General features: G+C 38.9%; 1 protein-coding gene across 1 annotated transcript in view; it reads left to right on the top strand.

Annotated features, from left to right (window-relative positions):
- Positions 1 to 24,081, top strand: part of ADCY1 (adenylate cyclase 1 (brain)) — a gene marked incomplete at its 5' end in the record, with an annotated part of 104,463 nt that overhangs the window by 36,779 nt on the left and 43,603 nt on the right. The window contains 3 exons of the mRNA XM_008935621.1: positions 8,654 to 8,781; positions 19,531 to 19,689; positions 21,119 to 21,260. Coding sequence (XP_008933869.1) covers positions 8,654 to 8,781; positions 19,531 to 19,689; positions 21,119 to 21,260 — 429 coding nt within the window. The remainder of the gene's footprint in view (positions 1 to 8,653; positions 8,782 to 19,530; positions 19,690 to 21,118; positions 21,261 to 24,081) is intronic.

Raw genomic sequence — 24,081 nt, 5'->3', positions numbered from 1 at the left:
TCAAGCATCTGGGAGAAGTCTCACAATTATTACCACTTATCGTGGAGGACTTCAACTTACAAGATGTCTGCTGGAAATAGAATATAGCAGAGAGGAAACAGTCTAAGAGGTTCCTGGAGTATGTGGAAGATAATTTCCTGACACAGCTGGTGAGAGAGCCAACTAGGAAAGGCTCCTTGCTGGATCTGCTGTTCATAAACAGAGAAGGACTTGTAGGTGATGAGAAGGTTGGAGGCCATCTTGGGCATAGTGATCATGGATAGAGTTTTCAGTTCTTTGTGAAGTAAGGAGGGGAGAGTCAGCAGAACCTTGGACTTCTGGAAGGCAGACTTTGACCTGTTTAGGAAACTGGTTGGCAGAGTCCCTTGGGAGGGAGTTCTAAAAGGCAAAGGAGTCTAGGAAAGCTGGACTTTCCTCAAGAGGGAAATCTTTAAAACTCAGAAGCAAACTGTCCCAAGTATGCTGTAAGGTGAGCCAAAAAGGGAGAAGACCAGCCTGGCTGAACAGAGACCTTTGGCTGCATCTCGGGAAGAAAAGTCTATGGCTTATTTTGTAAGGGGCAGGGCGCTTTGGAAGATTACAAAGATTCCATGACTCTATGCAGGAAGAAACTTAGAAAGACCAAATCCCAACTAGAGCTTAATCTGGTAATTGCCTTAAAAGACAATAAAATTTTTCTATAAATACATTAACAACAAAAGGAGGACTTGGGGGAATCTCCTTCCTCTCTTGGATCCAGGACAAAATATAGTGACCAATGATGAGGAAAAAGCCTTCTTTGCTTCAGTCTGTAACAGTAAAACCAGTTGTAATCTGAGTACACAGCCCTCTGAGTTGAATTACAGGGACAGGGAGTAGAATGAACCCCCTAGAATCCAAGAGGAAAAGGTCAGTGACCTACGACACCACTTAGATACACACAGCAATGTGGAGCTGGATGGGATACACGCAAGGCTACGGAGGGACCTGACATAAGTGTTCCCAAAGCCACTTTCAGCAGTCCTGCCTAACCAAGGAAGTTCCAGTTGGCTGGAGGTTAGCAAATGTGATGGCCATCTATAAGAGGAGCCAGAAGGAGGATTCAGGGAGCTACAGGCCTGTCAGTCCAACCTTGGTGCCGGGGAAGGTTGTGAAGCAGCCCATGTTGAGTGCCATCACACAGCACACTCAGGACAAGCAGGGGATCAGGCCCAGTCAGTGTGGGTTTACAAAAGGCAGGTCCTGCTTGACTAACCTGGTCTCCTTCTATGACAAAGTGACCCACTAAGTGGATGAGGGAAGGTCTGTGGGTGTGGTTTATCTGAACTTTAGTAACGCTTTTGACACCATTTCCTACAGCACCCTCCTGGAGAAACTGGCTGCTCCTGGCTTGGGTGGGCATACACTTCACTGGGTAAAACATTAGCTGTATGGCCGGGCCCAAAGAGTGGTGGTGAATGGGGTTAAATCCAGTTGATGGCTGATCACAGGTGGTGTTCCCCAGGGCTCAATATTGGGGCCTACTCTGTTTAATGTGTTTATCCATGATCCAGATGAGGTGATTTAGGACACGCTCAGTAAGTTTGCAGATGACACCAAGCTGGGCAGAAGAGTTGATCTACCTGAAGGTAGAAAACCTCTACAAAGGTTTCTGGACAGGCTGGATCAATTGGCCGAGGCCAATGGGATAAGGTTCAACAAGGCCAAGTGTCAGATCCTGCACCTGAGTCACAACAACCCCATGCAACGCTACAGGCTTGGGGAAGTTTGGCTGGAAAGCTGGCTGGCGTAAAAGGATCTGGGGGTCCTAGTCAACAGCCACCTCAATATGAACCGTCAGTGTGCCCAGGTGACCAAGAAGGCAAACAGCATCCTGGCTTGTGTCAGAAATAGTGTGGCCAGCAGAAATAAGGAAGTGATTGTGCCAGTATATTTGACACTGATGAGCCTGCACCTCAAATACTATGTTCAGTTTTGGACCCCTCACTACAAGAAGGACATGGAGGTGCTGGAGTGCATCTAAAGAAGGGCAACCAAGCTGGTGAAGGGTCTAGAGAACAAGTCTTATGAGGAGCATCTGAGGAATTGGGGTTTTTTAGCCTTGAGTAAAGGAGGCTCAGGGGAGACCTTCTCACTCTCTACAACTACCTGAAAGGAGATTGTAGTGAGGTGGGGGTCAGTCTGTTGTCCTATGTAGCAAACGATAGGACAAGAGGAAGCAGCCTCAAATTCCACCAGGGGAAGTTTCCCTCAGAAGTGGAGGTCAAGCACTGGAACAAGCTGCCCAGGGAAGTGGTGGAGTCACTATCCCCGGGAGGTATTTAAAAGATATGTAGATGTGGTGCTTAGGGACATGGGTTAGTGGTGACTTGGCAGTAGTGAGTTGGACTTGATGGTCTTGAAGGTTTCATCCAATTAGAATGATTCTGTGGTTTCCTTAACAGCAGAACACTGTACTATGCCCTTCCAAATGCACTTGGAGTAGTAAGGCATTCACTTTACCTCCCTGTAAAGGAAGGAGTGAACTAGTAATGCTAGGAACATATATAAACACACAGATATCTTTTACCAGCATTCAAATCGGATGAAAGAAGAGGCCCAAAACTGGTGTCTGACCCATAACTGTTGGACTTGGACACCCTAGTTAGTACATCAGTTGTGCGTATACCCAAGAGGGTGCAGGTAAACTTGCAGAACTGTGTGTCTGTGTGTTACGCGGGCACGTATATATATGGTACATACAGCTTGATAGCCAGAATGTAGGGTTTTTCCACTTCTGTTCCAATCTAATAGACAAATTAGATGAAATTGAATAGAGATGCCATTCCAGCTTTAGAGGATGCAGTAGAAAATACTATTCTTTCTGCAAGTCTCTTGTGTCTTTATACACGTGTAATTCAGATAAATTTGTTAACTTCTCAACTGACTCAAAGCTTTCTAATCCGATTTTCTATTGAGATTAATGGCACTTTGACATAATGTGCTATAAATGTTAAATAAGCTGCACATGCTAAATACATTGAAAATAAGCTGTGATGGTAGCAGTGGTGAAATCCTGTCTCATCCTCTCTCAAGAACTCTTTGGAAGCAAAATGAAGTTCTAGGTTTGTGAAGAGATAGGAGTAGGGGATGCATTTGATTGCTATTTTATGCCTTTGGGGAGTTTGAGGTGCTTTGCATTTTTTTCCCCCAATAGTAATTTTATACTTTAATAACTAAGAAAAGACTGTAACTATGGTGTGGTTAGCCTGGATTATTTAATTATGGCTTGGGTCCCTGAGGATTAGAAGAACAGCTGGTATAAATTAGTGTAGTTCCCCTGAACCCCATGATGCCGTGCTGATTAATATCAACTGAAAATTTGATCCCTTTGCCTACCTGATGCAAACAGTTCAGCTCTGTGCACAGCAGGCTGCTCAGAGAAAGCTGTTGGAATGGGGCTTTCCAAAAGAAACTTACTAATAAACCAAGAAGGAAGAAGAACAGAAAGATAAATACAAAGGGGAATAAACTACGAAAGTACTTCTGTGATGGGCCCGCTCCTTAGGGTCACTGATCTTACTTTTGGCTCAGTGAGCATCAGTAAGGGAGGGTAGTCATGCTCCTCTGTGGCATTGCCTGGCCCCAGTGATGAAGCTCTTGACAGCAGTGTCAGGGCCAAGAGAGTGGTGTATACTCCTTTTTCAGCTCTCACAGTTCACCATTATTTCCCCAGAGTAAATTCTACTCTTAGTGAAAACTGAGACATCAGAGATGTGCATTTTCATGATTTCCCCCTACTCAAGACTGTCATCAATATGTGACGAAGACATTGAGCTAACTTTTTTTTTTTTTTCAGGGAGTAGAGCAATGTTTTTTTCCCTGTCAGATTCTAAGTTTCAGGAGGTGTATGGGCCAGGGGAAGATGTGTGTGGATGAAGTTTTTGAGCTCAAGAGCTGCTCCCTCTGCTGCCAGTGCATCTCCTTCCACTCTTCTGCATGCAGTGCTGCTCTTGTACTAATTGCAGCTATGCAGGGACAGTATCCAGAGATCTCACTAATGCTGAAGTCTGAGGTTTGTTGAGGATGCCAAAACTTCCTGAGGGACTAAAGCCTTCAGTGTAAGTCCAGGCCTAACAGATCTCCTGCCTTTTACCCCAACGTGTAAATAGCTGAACTTAAACATGTGCTGTTCTTTTTGCCTTTTTTTTTTTTTTAAGACTCCACTTTGCAATAACTAAGCATCATAGGTAGTGACCAAACTCTCTTTCACATTTTTCTACCCTGCATAAAACAAAATGTTATTATTGCTCTTGTCCAAGAGCATTTTAGGAGAGTGCAAGACTGGTAGGGTCTGAGTTAGGGGAAACGGGAATTGCTTGTTTATGCATTGTTTTGTAGGACTTATATTAATCTTTTCCCTTATTCTGCACAGCATAACTAAATCCAGACTGGGTGAATGTTGTAAAGAATCTTTTTATGTACCTTAGCTGATCCAGTTTTTATTAGTAGGAATAGCAATAAAGTGTCTTTCTAATTTATGAATAAATAAAATCCTTCCTACTCACACTGTCATTCCAGGAGGGTAAGACCATAAAAGACTGAAGAGCACACCTGCAAATCAGGCTGCTAGCAGGCTTGCAGAAAAAGAAATGGATGTGTATAATAAGTATAAAATATCTTGTAATTAAGTCACACATGGTGAGACTCATCCTTGGTATAATTGCACTGCAGTTAGTGGAGTTACAAGAGACAGAAAGGCTCAATATTTAGCTTTTCAGGTCTTGGGGTTTAAAATTGTAGTCTACCTGACCTTCCTTTTTGGCTCACTTTGACAGGTACTCACCATGATGACAAGTGTATGTAGAAATACATAGATTGCTGTAGTGACAAAAAGCATAGCAAGGACTCTTCCCACATTAGCATGTGCCATTTCTAAAGTAAATAAAATCTTTGAAGAGGCTCTTTTCCTACCAGACAGTGTTAAAAGAAACAAAGTAGATCCCTGACTGTGGATCTATTCATATAACTAACAATACTTACTTGGGTAGCCTATAAAAAAACAACCCAAAAACCAACAAACCCACAACCCCTGAAAAAAACAAAGCAAAACAAAACAACACAACAGTACCAATAAGGATAGTTGCAATCTGACATCTGAGGGAGATCCTCCTTTAAAAGAATTTGCACTTATCTAATAATAATCTAATAATCTCTCTGTTCCAGAGAAAACCTAGTCTGCTTATGTATTCTGCTGAGATAGGTCTGAAAGCTCTTTAGACTTTGTCATTTCTTTGAGACAATTTTATATATAAAGATGTATTACAAACAGCAAATTCTTTTCCCTTATTCTACTTACTTTTAATAAAACCCCTTATCCTCTGTATACAAAGCAATATTTACCTTGTGTAGTACAAAAATATTGAGCTAATGGTCCAGATTCCCAGTTTTGCAGTCTAAGTCAGCAGACTTCGTTCTTTCTGCCCAATACATTTAAATACAGAACTGCCCCAACAACAAAACCCCACAGCTTTTGGAAACAGGAGCCCACTACCCCAGTCCCGTTTTACCTAACAGCTCCATAGAATGAATTCCTTTATAAAGTGCCTCTCTGAAAGTGCAAAGAAAGCTCTTAGCAATTTTGGATTATCTTTTGCTTTCCAAACTGGGCTTCCTCTTCACACTGATAAACCCTGTGATTGACAGTTCTGTCAGAGGGAATTCTGCAGATCTGCTTGGAAAAATCTCAGCAAGGCACCGCAGGTGGGCAAGCTGCCTGGGTAGTGCAGTGCTAGCAATCTCTGGTGCTTTTTATCTTGTGCATAAAACCAAATTATCAGCTGTTTCTGAACAGACATTGCTCGTATCAAATGTGACTAGAAATTGTAAATATCACACTTGAATTCATCACTGTCACAAATGTGAAAAATATTGCAGAGTCAAGGGCTTTTTGGAAGTTGCTGAGAAAACAGAACAAAGGGAGGGGAAAGGGTTTGCTTTGTTAATTTGCATATCAATCCTTAAAAAGATTGCTCTTACAAAGCTGCACTGCATCTCCTTCCTGGAAATCTGCCTCATGTCAAAAAAAAAAAAAAGAAAACAAACAATTTTTCTAAAGATGACTGTATACTACTTGATTATCATAAGTAAGGACATTGAGGAGAAGATCTGATAAGCAACAGTGTGGTGGTTTCAAAAACAGCAGGTGATTTAGCCATATGTCTTCCATCAAAATTAATAACTCTCCAGAAAATGCTATCATTTTTGTTTTCTTCTTTTATTTTTCTCCTACACAAGTAAACTGACTTGGAAGAGTGGTAATGGATCAAGCTCTGTTCTGCTTTGGTTTTTTTCTTCCTTTCTTAAACTATCTGCCAGGCTACTAGATTGTGCTGTGCCAGTCTGACAGCAATTTAGTGTATCCTGTTATAAAATGAGCTCTGTAGCACAGTAAGGTCTCAAAGAAAACCAGGTCACTAGAAATGAGATGTCTTGGAGGTAGACACTGAATAGGAGAGGACACTAATCACTTAGCATGTGTGTATTGTCTACCCCAGATTACTGAAGTGGTTTTCTGAGTAACTTTAAGCCGAGTCAAATAGTCATTGCCTGGCCACAAATCCTGCATACACAGGTTGAAGATAAAAAGGACTTTATGGAGGATTGTGAGGTGTGGGTTAAAACTAGATTTATTTTGGGAAGTAAGTTCCAGCTTTAACTATTGAGTAACCTCTACTGCTTCAAGATTTGCTCATAATTAAAAAAGATGGCTTATTTTGGCAGTATAATTTAGTGGTTTGTACTGAAAAACTTAGTGGTTTCTACCAAAAATTCAGTGATTTCTGTCAAAAAACCCTGAGTTCGAAGGCCTATTTTGTATCAGGATATATCAGGATTTTTATCAGGATAGCTTTTTGAGGTTTGCAAATTACTTTGTGTGCATTAATAATTCTTTTAATTATATTATATATAACATTTAGCCAGAAATTCAAAACAAACAATTAAAACTCTAAATTGGTGAGACATTTTGTGGCTGTATGCCGCAGGAATACTCTAAGACCCTGGCAATAATGTTTCTAATTATGTTTACAGTCATTAATATATATATACGTGTGTGTGTGTGTATATATATTAGCAAGGATAAGTAGTATTATACTTAAGATCTTTTGTACAGAAGAAGAAATGTTTAGTGACTTTCAGAAAAGCCTTTTCTACTAGTTAATCATACCCAGAAACATGACTTTCTTCTTTGATTCAAGGTCTGAATTCCCTTCTTGTTTTATTTATAGACAGTAGACAAAACAATTTTCCCAGACAGTGTTAGCATCCTTTCTTCTATGCCTGAATAAAGGTAATTCTCATTTTATAATACTTGCTCAATACTCAGACACATTTACAAAGAAGACAGGCGTGGGAATGTCTGCAGCTGGAAGAGTGTGTAATAACCAGCCCTGAATGCTGGTGTGTGACATGTTGGAGAGAAAGGGTCACTGTAGGAGTAACCTTGGCTTCTGAGCTGGAGTAAGGGTAATGATGTGGAGAGTGTGGTCAACTCAGGAAGCTTCTGATTCTTGTAGGCAGGAGACTGGATGATAATATGTGCCTGTATGAGAAGCTGAACCATTATGACTAAGTAATTTTTTTTTTTTTTCCACAAATTTTAAATTCCCCCATCATTGCCCTTCCTGAGTTTCCTGCCTTTCTGTGCCACTGAAGTCAAGTCTATATAGAACACTGCTGGGGGAGGAATCTCTTATCATATTCACAACAGCTGATTTTCCGTGGCATTTGCTGGCATGGTCCCAGATGTGTAAGCTGTATGCATTTAATCAGGTTATTTACTTTTCTGTACCTTACTCTGCAAACAGGTAGAAGTTTCCATAGTCTAGCTGCAGGGGATACCATCATCTCTTTATGTCTCCTCATAGTTTATTATTTAAAGGCACTGCTTTGTTGAAGGCTTTTTATGTGCTCTCTGTTCAGACATGAGCTTTCTACTTGGACAGATATAGCAATCATCACATGCCATCATTGATTTTTCAAAATGGGAGTTGTTTAGCCAGATCCCTTTGGCTGTAAAAATTAAACTGTATGCAAATGGGAGATAAATTCAACAGTAAAGCAGACTGACTATTTTCTGATGTGCAAGTGTGTTGTATTTAGAGGGATCATGCTGTGTTGTAAATTGTGATTTATGAAAGCACAAATGCCATACCTTTATAGATAAATACATCATCTTCCTTAGCAAGTTGGAACTAAATTTGGAATAAAGGCTTCTCAGAATACAAACTTTTCCTGATATTTAGTAGTGGTTTGGCTTCACTCCTTTGATTTGGATTCATACTGAAATGAAGACTTTTTGCAAATCTTGAATTTATACTGACCTAACCCGTGGACAAGGGAATAATATTTGTTCAGAGCTATAGTTTTAAGCAGTGTTATCTCGTGTGTGCAGGGGTTATCTCAACAGTGTGGGGCTGATCTCCAGTATATATGTGTGTATTTATAAATAAACAAGTGTGTGTATGTTAGCTGTTCTGTACAGAGAACCCAGATTTCATGAGCTGTAGATGACTTCATGTGACCACAAAAGGATTCCCTTAATGATTTTATACTGTTGAAGAAGAATTTATCCTGCAACTATTAGAATATTTATATAAATAGTAAAACTTCCCCCATTCTGTTTTTATTAAAGGAAAATCACTGCAGAAGAATAAAAATCCTGGGGGATTGTTACTACTGTGTGTCAGGATTGACCCAGCCCAAAACAGATCATGCCCATTGCTGCGTTGAAATGGGACTGGATATGATTGACACCATCACGTAAGTATTGTTGTTCTGCCAATGACCAGGCCCAACAAAAATGATAGCACCAGCAGAAAGAGAAACCAATACACAGACTGTATTGTAAACAAAAACGTTATGATATGAATTGTCGCCAGGGGTACAAACAGGTCAACCAGCTGGTACATAATTGACACCACCCTCAACGATCCCACAAAAGATGTGACTCGGCCCACAACAGGTGGTACAAGCAGAGACCCGAGGTTGCCCATAGTTGGCATGGGAAACAGCCAGACCAGCCAGTTAAACACATAAGAGAAAGGTGCCCACATGGCGACTCTCACCCAATCCACCCACAGTTTGCAAAGGCCTAAACAGACCAGGGCCCAGCTCCAGGGAGAGTCAGGAGGTCTGCCCTGAACCAGGAAGCTCTGTGGAGTGCACTCCACAGACAGACACTCCTGACTCCCTGCCAGTGGTCCCAGCTTTTATCCCCAAGCAGGGACACCTGACCTTTGTCAACTCAATGCAGGACCCCTGGGGCTCTTTTCCCTTATGGCTCTCCCTAGGGGGAAGCTATAAGGCAAACTCGCCACCTCTTTATGAAGGGCTGTAGGAATCACCCATATGGCAACCTTAATTTGGGGCTCGGGGTTCAAACCCCAGCATTTCAACTGTGTGTGGTAAGCCCACACAGGACTTCTACAACAGCTCCTGTGTGGCATTCAGGAGTGTGTTCTCAGGGAAACAGCAGTGTCTGCTAGCACTGCCCACCTAGCAATTCACACTGTTGCATTTAGGTCTCAGGATACTGATTTTAGAAGTGGTTGTTCTGGACATTGATTTTTCCACTCCATTTAATCACTGTGAGGAAACAGTGCACCAATGTGAGTATGTGGAGGCACACACATATATTAATCAGGGATTAGAAAAATAACAGCAAATAACAAAATATTCCTATTGCCACTTGCCACAAAAAATGGAGTCCAATTTCTTGTTTTACAGTGAAAGCACTACTGATTTTGCACACTGGTATGTAAACTTAAAGCTAGTCCTGATGTATGCATGTTGTATTTGTGTTTGTATTCTCAATATGATAGCTTGCTGATTTCTCCTTTCTGTATGCCATGTATAAACCTTTAATTTATTCTGCTTTTCAGAAATGTAATGCGGAATTCACTTTGCTGATCAAAACATTTTTTTTATGTTTGAGAGCTTTGCATTGATCATTATTTTAACAAGGTGCAAAATGTGAATGTGAGAGAATTGTGAATAAGCTGTTAGAGAGAGCTGGGGATCTATTTCATTACACAGAAGGGAAGGGCTAAAAGTGGGAAATTTCTTCACTACTGGATTGCTTTGTGCCTGTGTGCATGTGTCTTAAAGGGAAACTACAGGCAGGAGAGCACACCTGATTTAATTCTGTTTATAGGTAAATACTGGTAAGCACAGTGCTGTTGCATTTGGAATGAGCTTACACAAGTGTGTTGCATCCGGGGCCTTAGTCTGTTTTTTGTTGGAAAGTGTTTGGCTACTGTTTCCAATAGCCAGTTATTTGTTCTCTCTGTTGTCAGATGGACTCTTGGAGTTGACTCAGGGTTCTGCTTCCCCTCACTTAATCCCTAAGTTTTTGCATTGTACACAGAGAAGCCAGGTCTTCTCTGTGAAGGTGAATAAACCACAGTGTACTCTCAGTTTTAAAATGAATAGTAACCTATTAAATAAAGGGGAAAAAAAAAAACAAAGTAAGTATAAGACATATTAATTCAAATTATACATTTTTTTTATTTGGATCATTTCACCTTCTTTCAGGTTTCTAATAAAGCTTTTGCAAATCATGCATTCTGTGTCTTCCATTTGTGTGTGAGGATGTTTATGCACATATATGCACACAAATTGTTTTTCCAAAACAAAATTGTGCTACTTTCTGGAGAATCTTGGTGTTGTAGAAGAATACATTATGATTTTCTCACGGAGTTCACTGTAAGTTTTGTGCAGGAGAGTTTGGTTTCTCTCTGAAGTAATGATAGTTGTTCAAATCCTGCTAATATCTCAGAGGAACATGGACATTATCACATATTTTTGTTGTTTCACATCAAACTTAAACTTTTCTGTGAATCTGGATTCATTGAGCTTTTTTTTGCAGATGCCTTGAAAGCATAGGGAAAAGGAGAAAAATACTTTAAGCAGTTGAAGGCTGATTCTAATTTCTAGCTCAATCTATATGTTTTTATTATAATGTTCATTTGTAAAATCTCTCAGCGTGTGAAGAGTTGGGTAAATGAATCCGTACACTCCCTCTCATTCAATGTAAGTTCATCATCATTGTAAAATCCATAAAAATCTTTGTAATCTGTGATAATATATGGCAGTCTGTGGTCATATAAAATGCTAAAAGAATATCCTAAGTCTGCAAATTATCTATATGTTCATTCTTCCAGCAGTGTATGGATACTCCTTTTATAAGAAAGCGTCAGCCTTTAGAAGCATAGTTAGATATACAGGCCTTGTACACATTTTTCCAAAGTTCAGGGTTTTTTTAATCCCTGGAAAGCAGTAGCTGATGCCCTTAACCTCTGTTAAACCTAGCATTACTCTATAATTCATTAGTTTTGCTCTGTTTCATGTATAAAAATAATGTAGTGATATAATTTTCTGAACTTTCCTTTTCTGAATGTTTCAGTTTTACTAATGTTAGAAATGAAACATGTTCCCTTTTAATGTCATCATTTATTGGCTGCTGTCATGCTAATATAAACTTGAAAAAGGAAGGGCTGAACTGGGAATGTTCAGACTGGAGAAGAGAAAGCTCAGGGGGAGTCTCACCAACGCATACAAATACCTGATGGGAGGGTGTAAAGAGGACAAAGCCAAACTTTTCTCAGTGGTATCCAGTTTCAGGGTAAAAGGAAGTAGACACAAGTTGAAATACAAGAAATTCATTTAAACATAAAAAAAAAAAACTTTTTTACCGTGGAGGTGGTAGGTTACTGGAGAGATCGCACTGGAAGGTTGTGGAGTTTGCATCCTTAGAGAGCTTTAAAACCCAAGTAGACACAGGCTTGGACAATGTTCTGCTGCTGACCCTGCTCCGAGCAGGGGGTTAGTCTGTGTGATTTCCAGAGGATCCTTCTAGCATCATCCCTCTGTGATTCTAAGTGGATGAGCTGCAATGTGTTATTTAGACATGTTTATTCAGAGGTTGAGGTAGAAGACAAACCAACTGACAATTTCAGCATTTTATTTTGTAAAGAAGTAATAAATTGTAAGTCTTTAGTGTAGTCATTAGTCAGAGCAAGTTGAGAGGGCAAGATGGAGAAGATGCAAGGTTATAAGAGAGTGCCAGATTTATTTAGGGTTGTTGAATGGCTAGAGACCTATTCTGCATCCTTCGAACATAAGCACAGTTAATTAATCCTTTTTTTTTTTAAATGAATAATTAGTAGCGTGAGTAAGGACTGTAAGATCCAGGCTCTACACATATTTCTTCTGTTATTTAAATGCATGTACCTGTTCTGCTCATGTTACAAAACAGGAAAATTATACATTCCAAGTACCATTGACCTTGATGACAGTACTATTTTTTTCTTTTTACTGCAAGTGGAGCATCATCTGTTCAGATATTGTTGGGCTCTGGGTGAGGTTCATTTGTTGACAGAAACATGTGGCTAAGCCAACTGCACAAAGAATTTCAAACTAAGAAAATAGGTTCTGCTGAAGATTAGATAAAAGCTCTTCAATCCTTCCCAGAGACCAGAGTTAGAAAATTGATTACCCAGATTAATTTGATTGAAAATATGTTGAGCAAATGAAAAGGCGAATTGAAGAGCTTATGATGGTAAAGTTGGAATGCAACATTTTATTTGCTATTTTATTTGCTATTGATATGATTATTATGTGTTATTTATCAGTCCCATGAGACACAGAGTCACTTTTGGTTTTAAATGTCAGTCTTTGATCCAGAGTTGGATGCCAGATGATAGCTCACTTTAGTGCAGAAATCAGGAACTGGCACTGTAATTTATGATTGAAAGTTGTCATCCTTAGTGGCTGTCTTGTCACATTGCTTAATTACTTATTTAAATAAATAATAACACTTGAATTGTGATTCAGCAGCTACATCTTTAAAAAATGCCTGTCTGAGAGATATTTTGTCCCACCAAGACATGATTTCCTCAGGAAATTAAGGAATAGAAACTTCTAGTGACTAGTCCATGAATCTGTGATTTGACTGAGTTGAATGTTATGAGGTCGTATAAACTGATACTTTCTATTCTCTTCATGTGCTCTGTTACTGTTATTTACTAACCTAGAATATGGTGCAGCATGTGAATACCATCAGAAAATGTTGCCTCATTACATTTAGATTGATATTTTCAGGGTAGTTTTCAAACAACATTAAAAATACCTAAAATTTTCATAATTGCATCTGCCTTCTTCGAAGTATTTTTTTTTTAATGGCACAGTTAAAGTCAGACCAGAATCATTATGGGAGGATCATTTTTTCACTTAAAAAATCCCAACAAAACAGATAGTGTTATATTCTGTTTCTATTCCAAAAGAATTTCTGCTGCCAATGGGTTTTGTGTCAGTGCCCCAGTAGAGGTCAGGTGTTTGTTCTACTTCAGAGTCACTTAAACCATGGCAGGATTTAAGTCATAGTTAGGTGTTGCATACCACTGATAATTGCTTGCATCAAGTGAGGTTTAACTGTTAGGGATTTGTTAGTCATATAATTTAAATGGTCATGTTCATTAGTACCTCCAATGTGCCAGATGATGTTCCAATGTGGCAGATATTGTCCTGTTTTGAACAGTGTTATGCCAAGTACATCCCTCACCTTGCTTAAGCTGCTTGCCAAATTTGGAGGTTCCACTCTATTTACTACCTTAATGTACCTTCTGAATAGATATAGTTAGCTAATTCTGTGTAGAAAAGTTTTGCCCAGCTACCCAAGCTCTTTCTCTCTCCCCTATAAACTGTCAAGAGTTCTGATTTAAGCCAGCACTACCAGGTTAAATTTATACATTCTTAATAATAGTTTGCCTTTCCTTATGAAGCACTTCAGCAACTGATGACAAAGATATTAAACATTGTTTGGCTTAGTCCAGAAATGTAACCTCTTAGGAGATTAAATGTGATGAAGTGAGGGAGTTGCTTAAATGCACTCAATAATGCCATAGGGCAAGATGTGAACTATGTTTGCAATTGGAGATTAGCAGGAAATCTGGGTGAACAGAATCTAAATACTAGATTTTGGATTGGGTCAAAATACTGGGCTTAACATTCACAGACTTTTCAAAACTGTAATGGGATCCTATAATCACTCGTGTCATCACATAAACAACACATCTTCACAGTACTCCTCTTGAAATCTTAAGAGGATGCCATTTTAGCACTGACTGAGGGGGACTTACAGCACTACCTGCACCACGGGCTCTGTACATTAGCAGGGAGCATGGCACGTAGGAGTACATCTGTAGATCACAGTAGCTGGTGCTGACTGCTTCAGTTTAACCAATACACAGTACAGTGGGGAGGAGGGGGAGGCTTACTTTAGAAGACGCCTTGTCTGGCGTTCTGGATTCAATGTTCCTACTGCATGTGGGGTTTGAAGAGGTCTGAAGGAAAGTGGCCATGAACATTTGCTTCTTGAAATCTGGGCACCCCAGTGGGTTCTGTCAGCTTTTCTCTGTGCCGCATAGGTGAGTTTATCCCATATGGATGACTCCACCTAATATAGACGATTCCACTAGTTATCTGTGTGTGACCTCACAGATGAAAGTTGGGTTTGTTTTCACATACACATTGTGCTGCTGCTTAATTTCATGGGACATTGTGGAAGGTGATGCTTAACTATCTGCTTGCTATGGTTTGGCTCATTGGCTGTCCAAAGGCACCGTGCAAGGCAGAGGAGCCACAGCAGCCAGTTTGAAGAAGCCAAATTGAAGTGTTAAGTTTTCGTGTGTGATCTTTTGTCTGAGGAAGAAGACAGAAATACTGACTTTCCTGGTGGTAACACTGTTGATGCTTTTTCCCTGGTCCTTTGGAGGACCAGGGCCTGGGAAAGTTTGGACTCACAGGAGTGAAAAACAGCAACTGTATTTTCAGCAGTGGAGAACGCTGTCTGCACTTGATGAAAGCTTAGTCAGCTTGCACCACTGTCAAAGTGATCCTCTTGACTGCTGAAGCCATCAGACCCTCACAGCCCAGGCTCTCTGTCCTAGTTCTCTGCTGCTGTGCTCCAGGTGAGCAACATATTGGGAAAGCAAACAGCTTTGATCATATTTAAAAAAGAAAAACAAAACCCACGAAAACCCTTGAGCCTTACCTTACAACTGCCGAAACAGGACAGCAAAGGCTTTCAAACAGCAAAATTTATTTGCCTGAGAGGCCTAACATGGCCCCACCATGTGGCAAGACAACTTTGAGATGAGGCAAGGGGACCGAGCATGTGGGCAGGACTTGTTGCTCTAGGCCATGGCCACCAGCCTCTCCTCCTGTGTCCTGCAGGACTGACAGAGCAGTTCACAGAAAGATAGTCTTAGTCCTTAACACCAAAGAGCTGACCAGTTCCTAAAATAGCTGAAACAGAACTGACATAGAAATATTTAAAGAGATATGCAAAATTAAAGGCACCCTTACCTTAGAACCGTGCATGTATAAAAAGAAAATGTAGGTAACTGAACCAAAAATCTTGTCTATACCTTTAACCAAGAAACATCTATTTCTGTGCATAAATTTTTGGACCTAAAGAAAGACCCTAAATAATTTAAATGCAGAGCTTTTCCTTTTTTGTTCTTTTTTTTTTTTTTTCTTCAAGCACAGCACAAGTCTGGAGCTGTTCCGCAGGTGATCTAAATGACTTTGATGGTTTGTAGCAGTGCGTGAAATATTTTGTAGCTAAGGAGAAAAATAAAATATAAAGGCTTGGTAGGATACTTGAGCTGTCAGAGCAGATGGTTATCTTATTAGTCACTCACATAGACTGTGCATGTTTCTAGTTTAAAAAGAAAATGTTTTACTATTTCCATTTGTTCATGGGCCTACTTTTGTGTTAAGATATGGAAAATTTTTGAGTCTATGATATCTGATCCTAGGAGAGAATAAGTTACAGTGAATAATTTATTTGAGAAACTTTTCTTTTTCCTATTCATGACTTGTTTGTGAAGTGCTAGTATTTCTTCAGAATTATAATTTAGAATGCATTGTTGGACACTAATGATATTTTAGCACAGAAATGTTCATATTGTTCGGAATATGATCATGATATTGCTCTGTTTTGTATGTGAAGCCTTAACATTTCTCATTTTTGATAGTTTGGTGGGGTATATTCATGAGAATTAGCTGCATGAAGGGCACACAGGTCTTCAAGGTGAATGCAAAAAGTTCAACTTTTCATGAACTTTTTTTTGCTATTCAAATTTAATAATGGTGAAAGCACCCCTGAAACACACTCATTTCTTCAGAAAATGTAGAAATGTGTTCTTGATTTAGACTTTTTACTGTGCCTACTTCTTGAAATCTTTTGTTTAAAACAAAGTGGTTTTAGATTCTGCTTTATGCTTCGTTGGTATATTATACGGTCCAGCTTATTTAACACGAGTATGATCAGCCATATTGTATTTCTCTGCTCATTTAATTTACTCTTTGTTATTCTATTCAAACTCCTAAAAGCCAATTAAATTTCTCCCTCTCTCTAAAGTTAGCAGGGACAAAGCAAGGTCAAAGGTCTGGATTGGTCTGAATTTCACTCTTTTCACTTACATTTAGCCTGAGGTTTCATATACTGTTTTAAATGGGAAAAAAATATTAACAGTAATTTGTGAACAGAGAAACCCACACACTTCCAGGTTCTCCAGTGAAGATAATTACATGGATATTTAGTTATGCAGGAGAACACAGACAGGCAAGCAGGGTATAATCCCGAAGGGCTTTGGTTTGCAGGGTATGGTCTTGTTGTAAGGTCAGCCTGTTAATGGCTCAGTACACATGCACAAGTGAAGATACAAAGGTTAATTTATCATCGGTTGGCTTATATTATTAGCTCCTTTCATCTCCTCAAGGCTTTGTCAAGCAGACAGTGTGCACAACAAGCCCTGTAACACTCAAGTCCTTGGAGTCATTTTTTGAGACTTAACTGGGAACAGATATTGAATAAAAGAAAGCTGAGTTGCAATGTAGAAATAAGACAAGGAAATATTTAATCTTTCAGAAAGCTGTGCATAAGCCCTTCTCTGCTGTTACATAAAATATGACTGAAAGCTGTGGTGTGCTCAGATTCCCTGTGGGGACAAAAGAGATCTCCACATTATGTATGTTAGTGATGGTTGACAGGTTATATACTTCAGCACTTCATGGCTGTAGAGTTCATTACTTAAGCTGAGGCCAGGTATGTTGTGCTGCTCACTCCACGTCTTGATTTATGCTGCCCTTTCTGTTAATTGTATTTAAGCAAGTACAACTATACAGGAGACAAATAGGGTGACTACTCCTGAAATAATTGAGAAGTCCTCCTAAAGAATTCTCTGCCAACTCCAGTGTAGCTGGACAATACTTTAAAAAATATATCGATCAATAGAAAGGGAAAATTATAGTCAGGGCCTCAATTTAAGGTCTTCTATTAAATGCATTGGAAAATTTAAATTTAGAAACATAAGGAAAATCAATTCTTACACTAATTAGTTTCATTTATTCACTGATATTATCTCTTTTGAGACTGCAACTTAACTGTGGAATTCCAGGTGTCTCTGTAGCAGAAAGAGTTGCAAATATTTATGCACTGTGTTATCTCTGCATGTAATGTGTAAGACTATTAGCTTCAAGGCTCCTCTTCAGTGTTCACAAGTCAGTACAGGGTGCAAGTTACAGCATGTCTTGCACTCACATAAATGAAGAATCGTTCCTTACTGTAGCACCAAAATTAAAACTGCATTTAGGAATGACTTTGCCAATTAATTCATCCTTTCCCACCTACACAATGAAAACCTCTGAAGGTTAAATTAAATTTACAGGTGCAAGTCCATAGGTACAGGTATGCCACTTTTGCAGTAGCTTTGGGAAGGTAGTCATGGTTATAATCACTCTTGATCTGCTGTTCTTGCTCTGATTTACTGGTTTCATCTCTTGCAACTGGGTAATTGAACAGATTAGAACATAGCAGAGTGGAGTCACTGCTTATCCATTTGCCTTCTCAACTAGTACCTCTTCATACCTTTTTTTCTCAGAGAAACTCTAAGAGTGTTTTAATATGTCTATGCCCTTTCAGTCTCATCATAGGAAATTATGCTTAGCTGGGCATGCCATAAAGGTAAAGACATAGAACAACCCTCTGTGATAATTACTAGTAGCAACAGTTTCCTAGCAGTAGCAGAGTGAAAATGACAGTTGAAAAGATCATGAAATATTAAATAAGTATCATCCAGGAAGATGGACAGTCTGAGACATTTTGGGAAAAAAAAAAAAAAAAGGTTAATTTTTAACTGAGTGGGTTTTCATTCAAGTGGAATTTTAATTAAGTGATGAATTTAAGAGAACATCACAAACCTGAATCTTTATTTCTCCACGTTATTTTATACAATTTTAGTTACAAGTTAAACATTTTATACTATTACCTTGAAATCAAGCCACTACAAAGAAAAGGAGTAAGGAAAATTAAGTGCTATTGTGATATTACAGATGGAGAACTGAAAGAGGAAAAACTGTGAAACACAGTGAAATGGTAAAAGAGGAGAGAAATTAAATGCAAGTCTTGGCTGACTCAAGTTTATTTTTTACTCACAAGACCAACGCTTCCCTTAGTGTTTAATATTGAACTCCTCCATGATGTAATTCAGTTCGCCCATATAGGATCAAGAATGATATTTGTAGGAGTGAAGTGAGGGGGGTTAAAAAATAGAGAAAAATCCACCAACCAGTGGAGAGAAATATTAACATATTAAACATCTCTTCAAATAAGAAATATTAACAAGGGATTTTTGGTAAAAAGAAGCAGCCAGGCAGCCCATTTATTAATACTGAGTTGAAAGCAACCTGGAGTAATGGTAGAAATGAAACATGTTTGCTTACTTATATGTCAGGTTAAAATTAAGCCTAATAAGATATTTTCAGAAGTCTTTCGAAGCAAATGTTGTGGTCACTTGTTATCCTGCTGAAACTAATATGCATTGGGAAAAAGGAACATGTATGACCAAAAAAAAAGTAAATATGTGTGAGGTGTGAGATAAACACAAAAGTGCAGGAGTTAAGCTGGCTGTCTCTGAGTTATTTGAGTTACAGCCAGAAAGTTCTTTGTTCAGCTCCCAGTAAGATATCTACATTTATGTAGGACCATGATAGCAAATACTGGAAAAGTGGCAAATAAAACCTTAAAGTTATAGTCTAAGGGAAGTTTCATGACAAAGCCATTTACTACACTTGCTTTATTGTCTCTTTTTTGTTTTATTATTTTATTATATGTAATGAAACATAACCTTTTCTGGATTTCCTAGAAACCTGGAAAATTAAATTTTAGTTTATCAGGTCAAGAACTTTAGAAATACTGACATATTTGTTCAACAGTGATTACAATATGACCAAGAAATTTTTTTTTTTTTTTTGGAATTACAACTGGGTCTTGGAAACTAGTGAAGGAAAAGAACACTACCTGAATATATAATTTGAAAATTTGAAAAGATCCTGTCTATTCAATGATGCATATATATGTTAACTTTGGTAGAAGGAGAGAAAAAGAAAATCAGGAGCAATGTCATTGTCTGAAGATTAATGTTCTGCTACTGTCTCTTTCAGATCTGTTGCAGAAGCTACAGAGGTTGATCTCAACATGAGAGTGGGATTGCATACAGGCCGGGTGCTTTGTGGCGTCCTGGGTCTCCGAAAATGGCAATATGATGTCTGGTCAAATGATGTGACTTTAGCTAATGTAATGGAAGCTGGAGGACTGCCTGGGTATGTCTGAGAGAGAACCATAGAAAAAGAAAGAGAAACCTGTATGGATGAAAACTATTTCCTTCTTTGAGGCATTTGCAATGTAATTGCTATTAACAAAAAGGGTTGTTTTTAGTAAGGGAAATCAATGTATTATATGATTTATCCTGTGCAATTGTCCAAATTATATTAACATTTACATGAATAATAGGTTAGATCAGAAGTAAAACATTTCAGAAGAAAAGTCCTATTAGAAGCTACCAAACACAAAGAGTAAGGGTGAGGCAATGCTAGGAGTGTAGGAATGCTAGACTTTTACCATTTCATAATAAAAGTAAAACCCTCTAGTTATTCCAGGAAATTTTTACCCTTGCAGCTCTACACAAGCGGGAAGTGTGTGGCAAGATTTTCAACACTAGTAGTGTGTTATAGAAAAAAAATACCTGCTTCTGCACTCAAATATTGATGTTGGGTGTGCAAATGATAGCACATAAACCTGCAGCCAACCCATGGGGCATATCCTGGGATTTTAAGTGCTCCCTGGGCAGCCTGGGACCCAGTTTAAATGCACACAGTGCATTTTCACAAAGGTGCATTCAAGGGTGTGCTCCGGTGTGCAACTCACCCTTTGGCTGAGACCTACCATCCTCTGTTGGAGTTTCACAAGATCATGATTTGCTGACCAGGGGGACAATGGAACCTCTTAGTTATCATGGTTAAAATGAATGAATTTCTGTTTGTTGTGTATCTCTGCCTTAGACTATTTTGGCAGAGTATTTTGTATGTTCCTTACCTTAAGGCTTTCCAGTGAAAAAAAGCTGAGCATGTGTTTCATAGAGTAAAGCACTAGGAGCTTTTGAGATATCTTCTTTGGAGACACTTCAAATATAAGGGGTCTTTCGGGAGAAAATGTGAAGACAGTTTTCAGGATGAGAAGTCACACAAATGGTGTCATAGATGGCTGTGCTGCCAAAACAAAGTGAGTTAGAGAGCTGCCTACAAAACGGAGTGAGCAAATTAAACAAGTCAGACATGAAGGGGAACAGAAAAAGAAGTTTCTCTTTTATGAACAGGAGAAATTCGGAGTGTTAAGTCACTCAAACAGCAGGATGTTTCTCCAAGCAGGCTTTGAGGTAAACACTTAAGAAAGCCACCCAGTGTGGAAGATAATGTGCAGACTTCTGCTCTCTACAAATCAACAAATGCGTGCAGACATTTGGACAGCCAATAGCTATCTTTCTCTTCACTCTGCTCAAGTTTAGAAAATGCGTGTAGTAGAAATATTTCTATGTTCTGTTTGGCTGAAAAGACAAAACAAATTTTTTTACATAAAAAATGGAGATTTGCATGTAATGTGACCTCTATGATCTTCTGCACAGGCATGTATTTCATTAGCAACTAGCCCATAATGTATTTGCTTTAAGCTGCGGTGTACGATTTTTCTCTCCAGGAAAGTTCACATTACAAAGACCACCTTAGAGTGCCTAAATGGGGACTATGAAGTAGAACCAGGATATGGTCATGAAAGGAATAGTTTCTTGAAGAAACATAATATTGAAACATATTTTATTGTGCCATCCCATCGTAGGAAGGTAAGCTCCACAAATTCTAGCTTATTCAGTTATGGTTTTGCAATTTAGCAACTGTTCTGTGATATTCTGAAAGCAGAGGCAATACTGGTATTTCTGATTTCTAAAAGCTTTTCAAACACTCTTGAAATTAGATCTTTTGGTTTTGACTGAGGCAGGGGTGCTAAAAAAGCTAACCTTGAATATTATATAGAGAAGACAGTCAATTTACTTTAGAAGTTTAATAATAAAACACATTTTCCCTTTACTCTCCCGAGAAGAAAACTTGTTTTGTTCAGATTCTGTAATCATGCTATCAGAAATTGTATGATATGTTATGCCAAAAATTTAATTCACTCTTCCCTTCCTCCTCCCTTCAAAACAGTGGTTCTGAATGTTACTGCTCACAGCTTGGAGATTTTTCTTTCTGTTTTCTTTACTCTTTCATTCCCATACTCATGCCCTCCTAACTCTTTCTACAATCACTTGTGATGCTGATGGCTCCTTTAACTGGAATCCTGGAGGATTCCCCAATTAATAGTCTCAGAAAAAGTAACATTTACAGACATGTCATGCCCATAGCAGAAAAGTTAGAGAAAAGCAGTGATTGAACTAAGGTCCTGTGAAAGTCTGGGAAAGCTGCCATGTTACCGAGGTGTACAATACGACCCCTTTTATCCAGGTCAGAGGAAGAGATTGCAGTCAACCATTCTGCTTTCAAATGCATATACCACTGTACCACGGACTGAGTATTTATGCTGCAACTGAGTAAATTTTCTGTTTGCAACAAATAATATATTCTCTGTCCAAAACATGCATCTTTTTGTCTCCTGCTACAGTGAGCTGATCATGACAAATTCAATGTTTTCCTTGCTTGTTCTGTCACCTTAGACTCCCACAATTGTTTTGGTCATGCCTTTCTTACCTTAGTTGCTCTTCCTTCCAAATTTCATTAAGCTCCTCTCTTCCTTCAGCTTATTCCTTTATTTAAAAATCTGGAGATGTGCTGGGGTGAGAGTAGATCAGCAGTACTGTTGAGGGACAATGACATTCTCTCTCTTTTCCTTGGTGGAGAATATAAAATGGAAAGTGTGGAAAGAATAAGGTAAGAGAAGATTTTAACTCCTCTGAGCAGGAACCTCGTTTCTTTAGAAGTTGCTCAGGATTTAGCCACCCCTGATGAAGATGGATGGGACTCCTCATTCTAACCAGATTTTTGGGATAAGGAAAACAGGGGCCCAGCAACGTGATGCTAATATCTGGAGTCTCAGCATGCAGTGAATGTGGTGACAGTGGTTTTCCAGCAGGTTCACTTATAGTCATGCCTTTCTTCCTTAACCAGTTGCAGAGTTTAGGGAAGTCTTTTGTTCTACTACAAAATGTTCTATGACCTCAATAGGAGTCTTGAAAGTCCGTAAAAATAATGTAAACACTTTCAGTTTGTTCCAACATTTTCCACATCAGACGAGGCTTACCTTAGAAGTTATCCACCATAACATATTTACAGGCCAAGAAGAAATTTATTGCCCTTTATCTCAGCCAGACAACTCAGGATACAGACTTTTGCACCCTTATCTTCTGAGTCTGCCCAAACAAGTTTCATTCAGGGATTTAACCTTTAGAGGAAAAATTATAAAAGCCAGTTCTGAAAGTAAGTATGAGAACAATACAGGCAAAATTTTAAAGTGAAGTCAAAGTTGCACTCTTGTGGGTGTAAGCCAATCGGTGTTCAACAAATATGTAACCAAGGAAAACCAGAGCATCTTCAATTCCATGCCTGCAGTCAGTTTCTTGGTCTGAATTTTATGACTCTGGGTTGTTTTATGGAAATGCTGGGAATCCAGTCACAAGGGGAATTTGATTCTAGGAATGAAAACTCCTGTTGTTTTATTCCAGAAATGCTGCTGCACACATGGTTTTTAAACACTTCCTCTAAAGCATCTTGTTATTAGAGAGGTGGAATGTTCTCATTCACTTTGAAAATTATGCAGTGTCACATTTTGTTCTTTTGCTGGTATAAACAATTAGATTCTTTTTTAGTTAGTATGAAAGAGCACAGGTGGAAAACTAGCAGGCTAGATTCTGTTTTGGCAGTCAGTGAGAGGTTTTTCTGGTGGCTTTCCTGAAACCAGAATTGGTTCCTAAATTAATCAATCCCAATAAAGAACAAAACATAAGGGAGCGTTTAATTAAGGTATGTCTGTTGCTTATTGCTGCTAGATTTGTTTGTCTTCTTTTTCTGCTGTCTTCACTCCTACAGCATTATCTATAATTTTATTTCTTACGATATTATGTTTCCGGTTTCATTTCACATTGAGAAGAGATATAGCTGAATTTCAGGAAATTGTTGATAGGTTGGTGTATGGAGACAAGTAGAGAGAAAAGGAGATAAATATGGCTACTGCATATAAAAACTGCATTGTGCCAATTCTGCTGCATAAACCAGTGTTTGAGGAACATTCACATATTCAAGTGATGTGGAAGGATGAGAGCCTACTACAGTGTAAGCAGACATTTGTATGTCTTTGCAAGATTGCTGAGGAACTATTGGCAATGAGACACAACTGATCGATTTGTCATTAGCTGCATAAACTAAATGCCATCTTACCCATGGGTGTCACTGATGGGTTTGTAGACGTGGCAGATGCTGCAGTACTGCTTGGCTAATGCCATTAGCTCTCTGATATGCATCAATGGTGTGTCAACCAAACTGGCAGAAAGAAACACTTCATGAGTTTTGCCATTATTGACTGGCGTCTCCACTGGGCTCTCAGATCAATCAGCATGTCACTCTGCACTTTGTCACAGTACATCACAGATGTCCCTAGTCTTTGCATGCTTACAT

The sequence above is a fragment of the Merops nubicus genome, unplaced genomic scaffold, assembly GCF_000691845.1.
Source record: "Merops nubicus isolate BGI_N331 unplaced genomic scaffold, ASM69184v1 scaffold4002, whole genome shotgun sequence".
In the NCBI taxonomy this organism is placed as follows: Eukaryota; Metazoa; Chordata; class Aves; order Coraciiformes; family Meropidae; genus Merops; species Merops nubicus.
The sequence above is the reverse complement of the archived record's forward strand: the minus strand, read 5'-3'. Positions and strand labels throughout refer to the sequence as shown.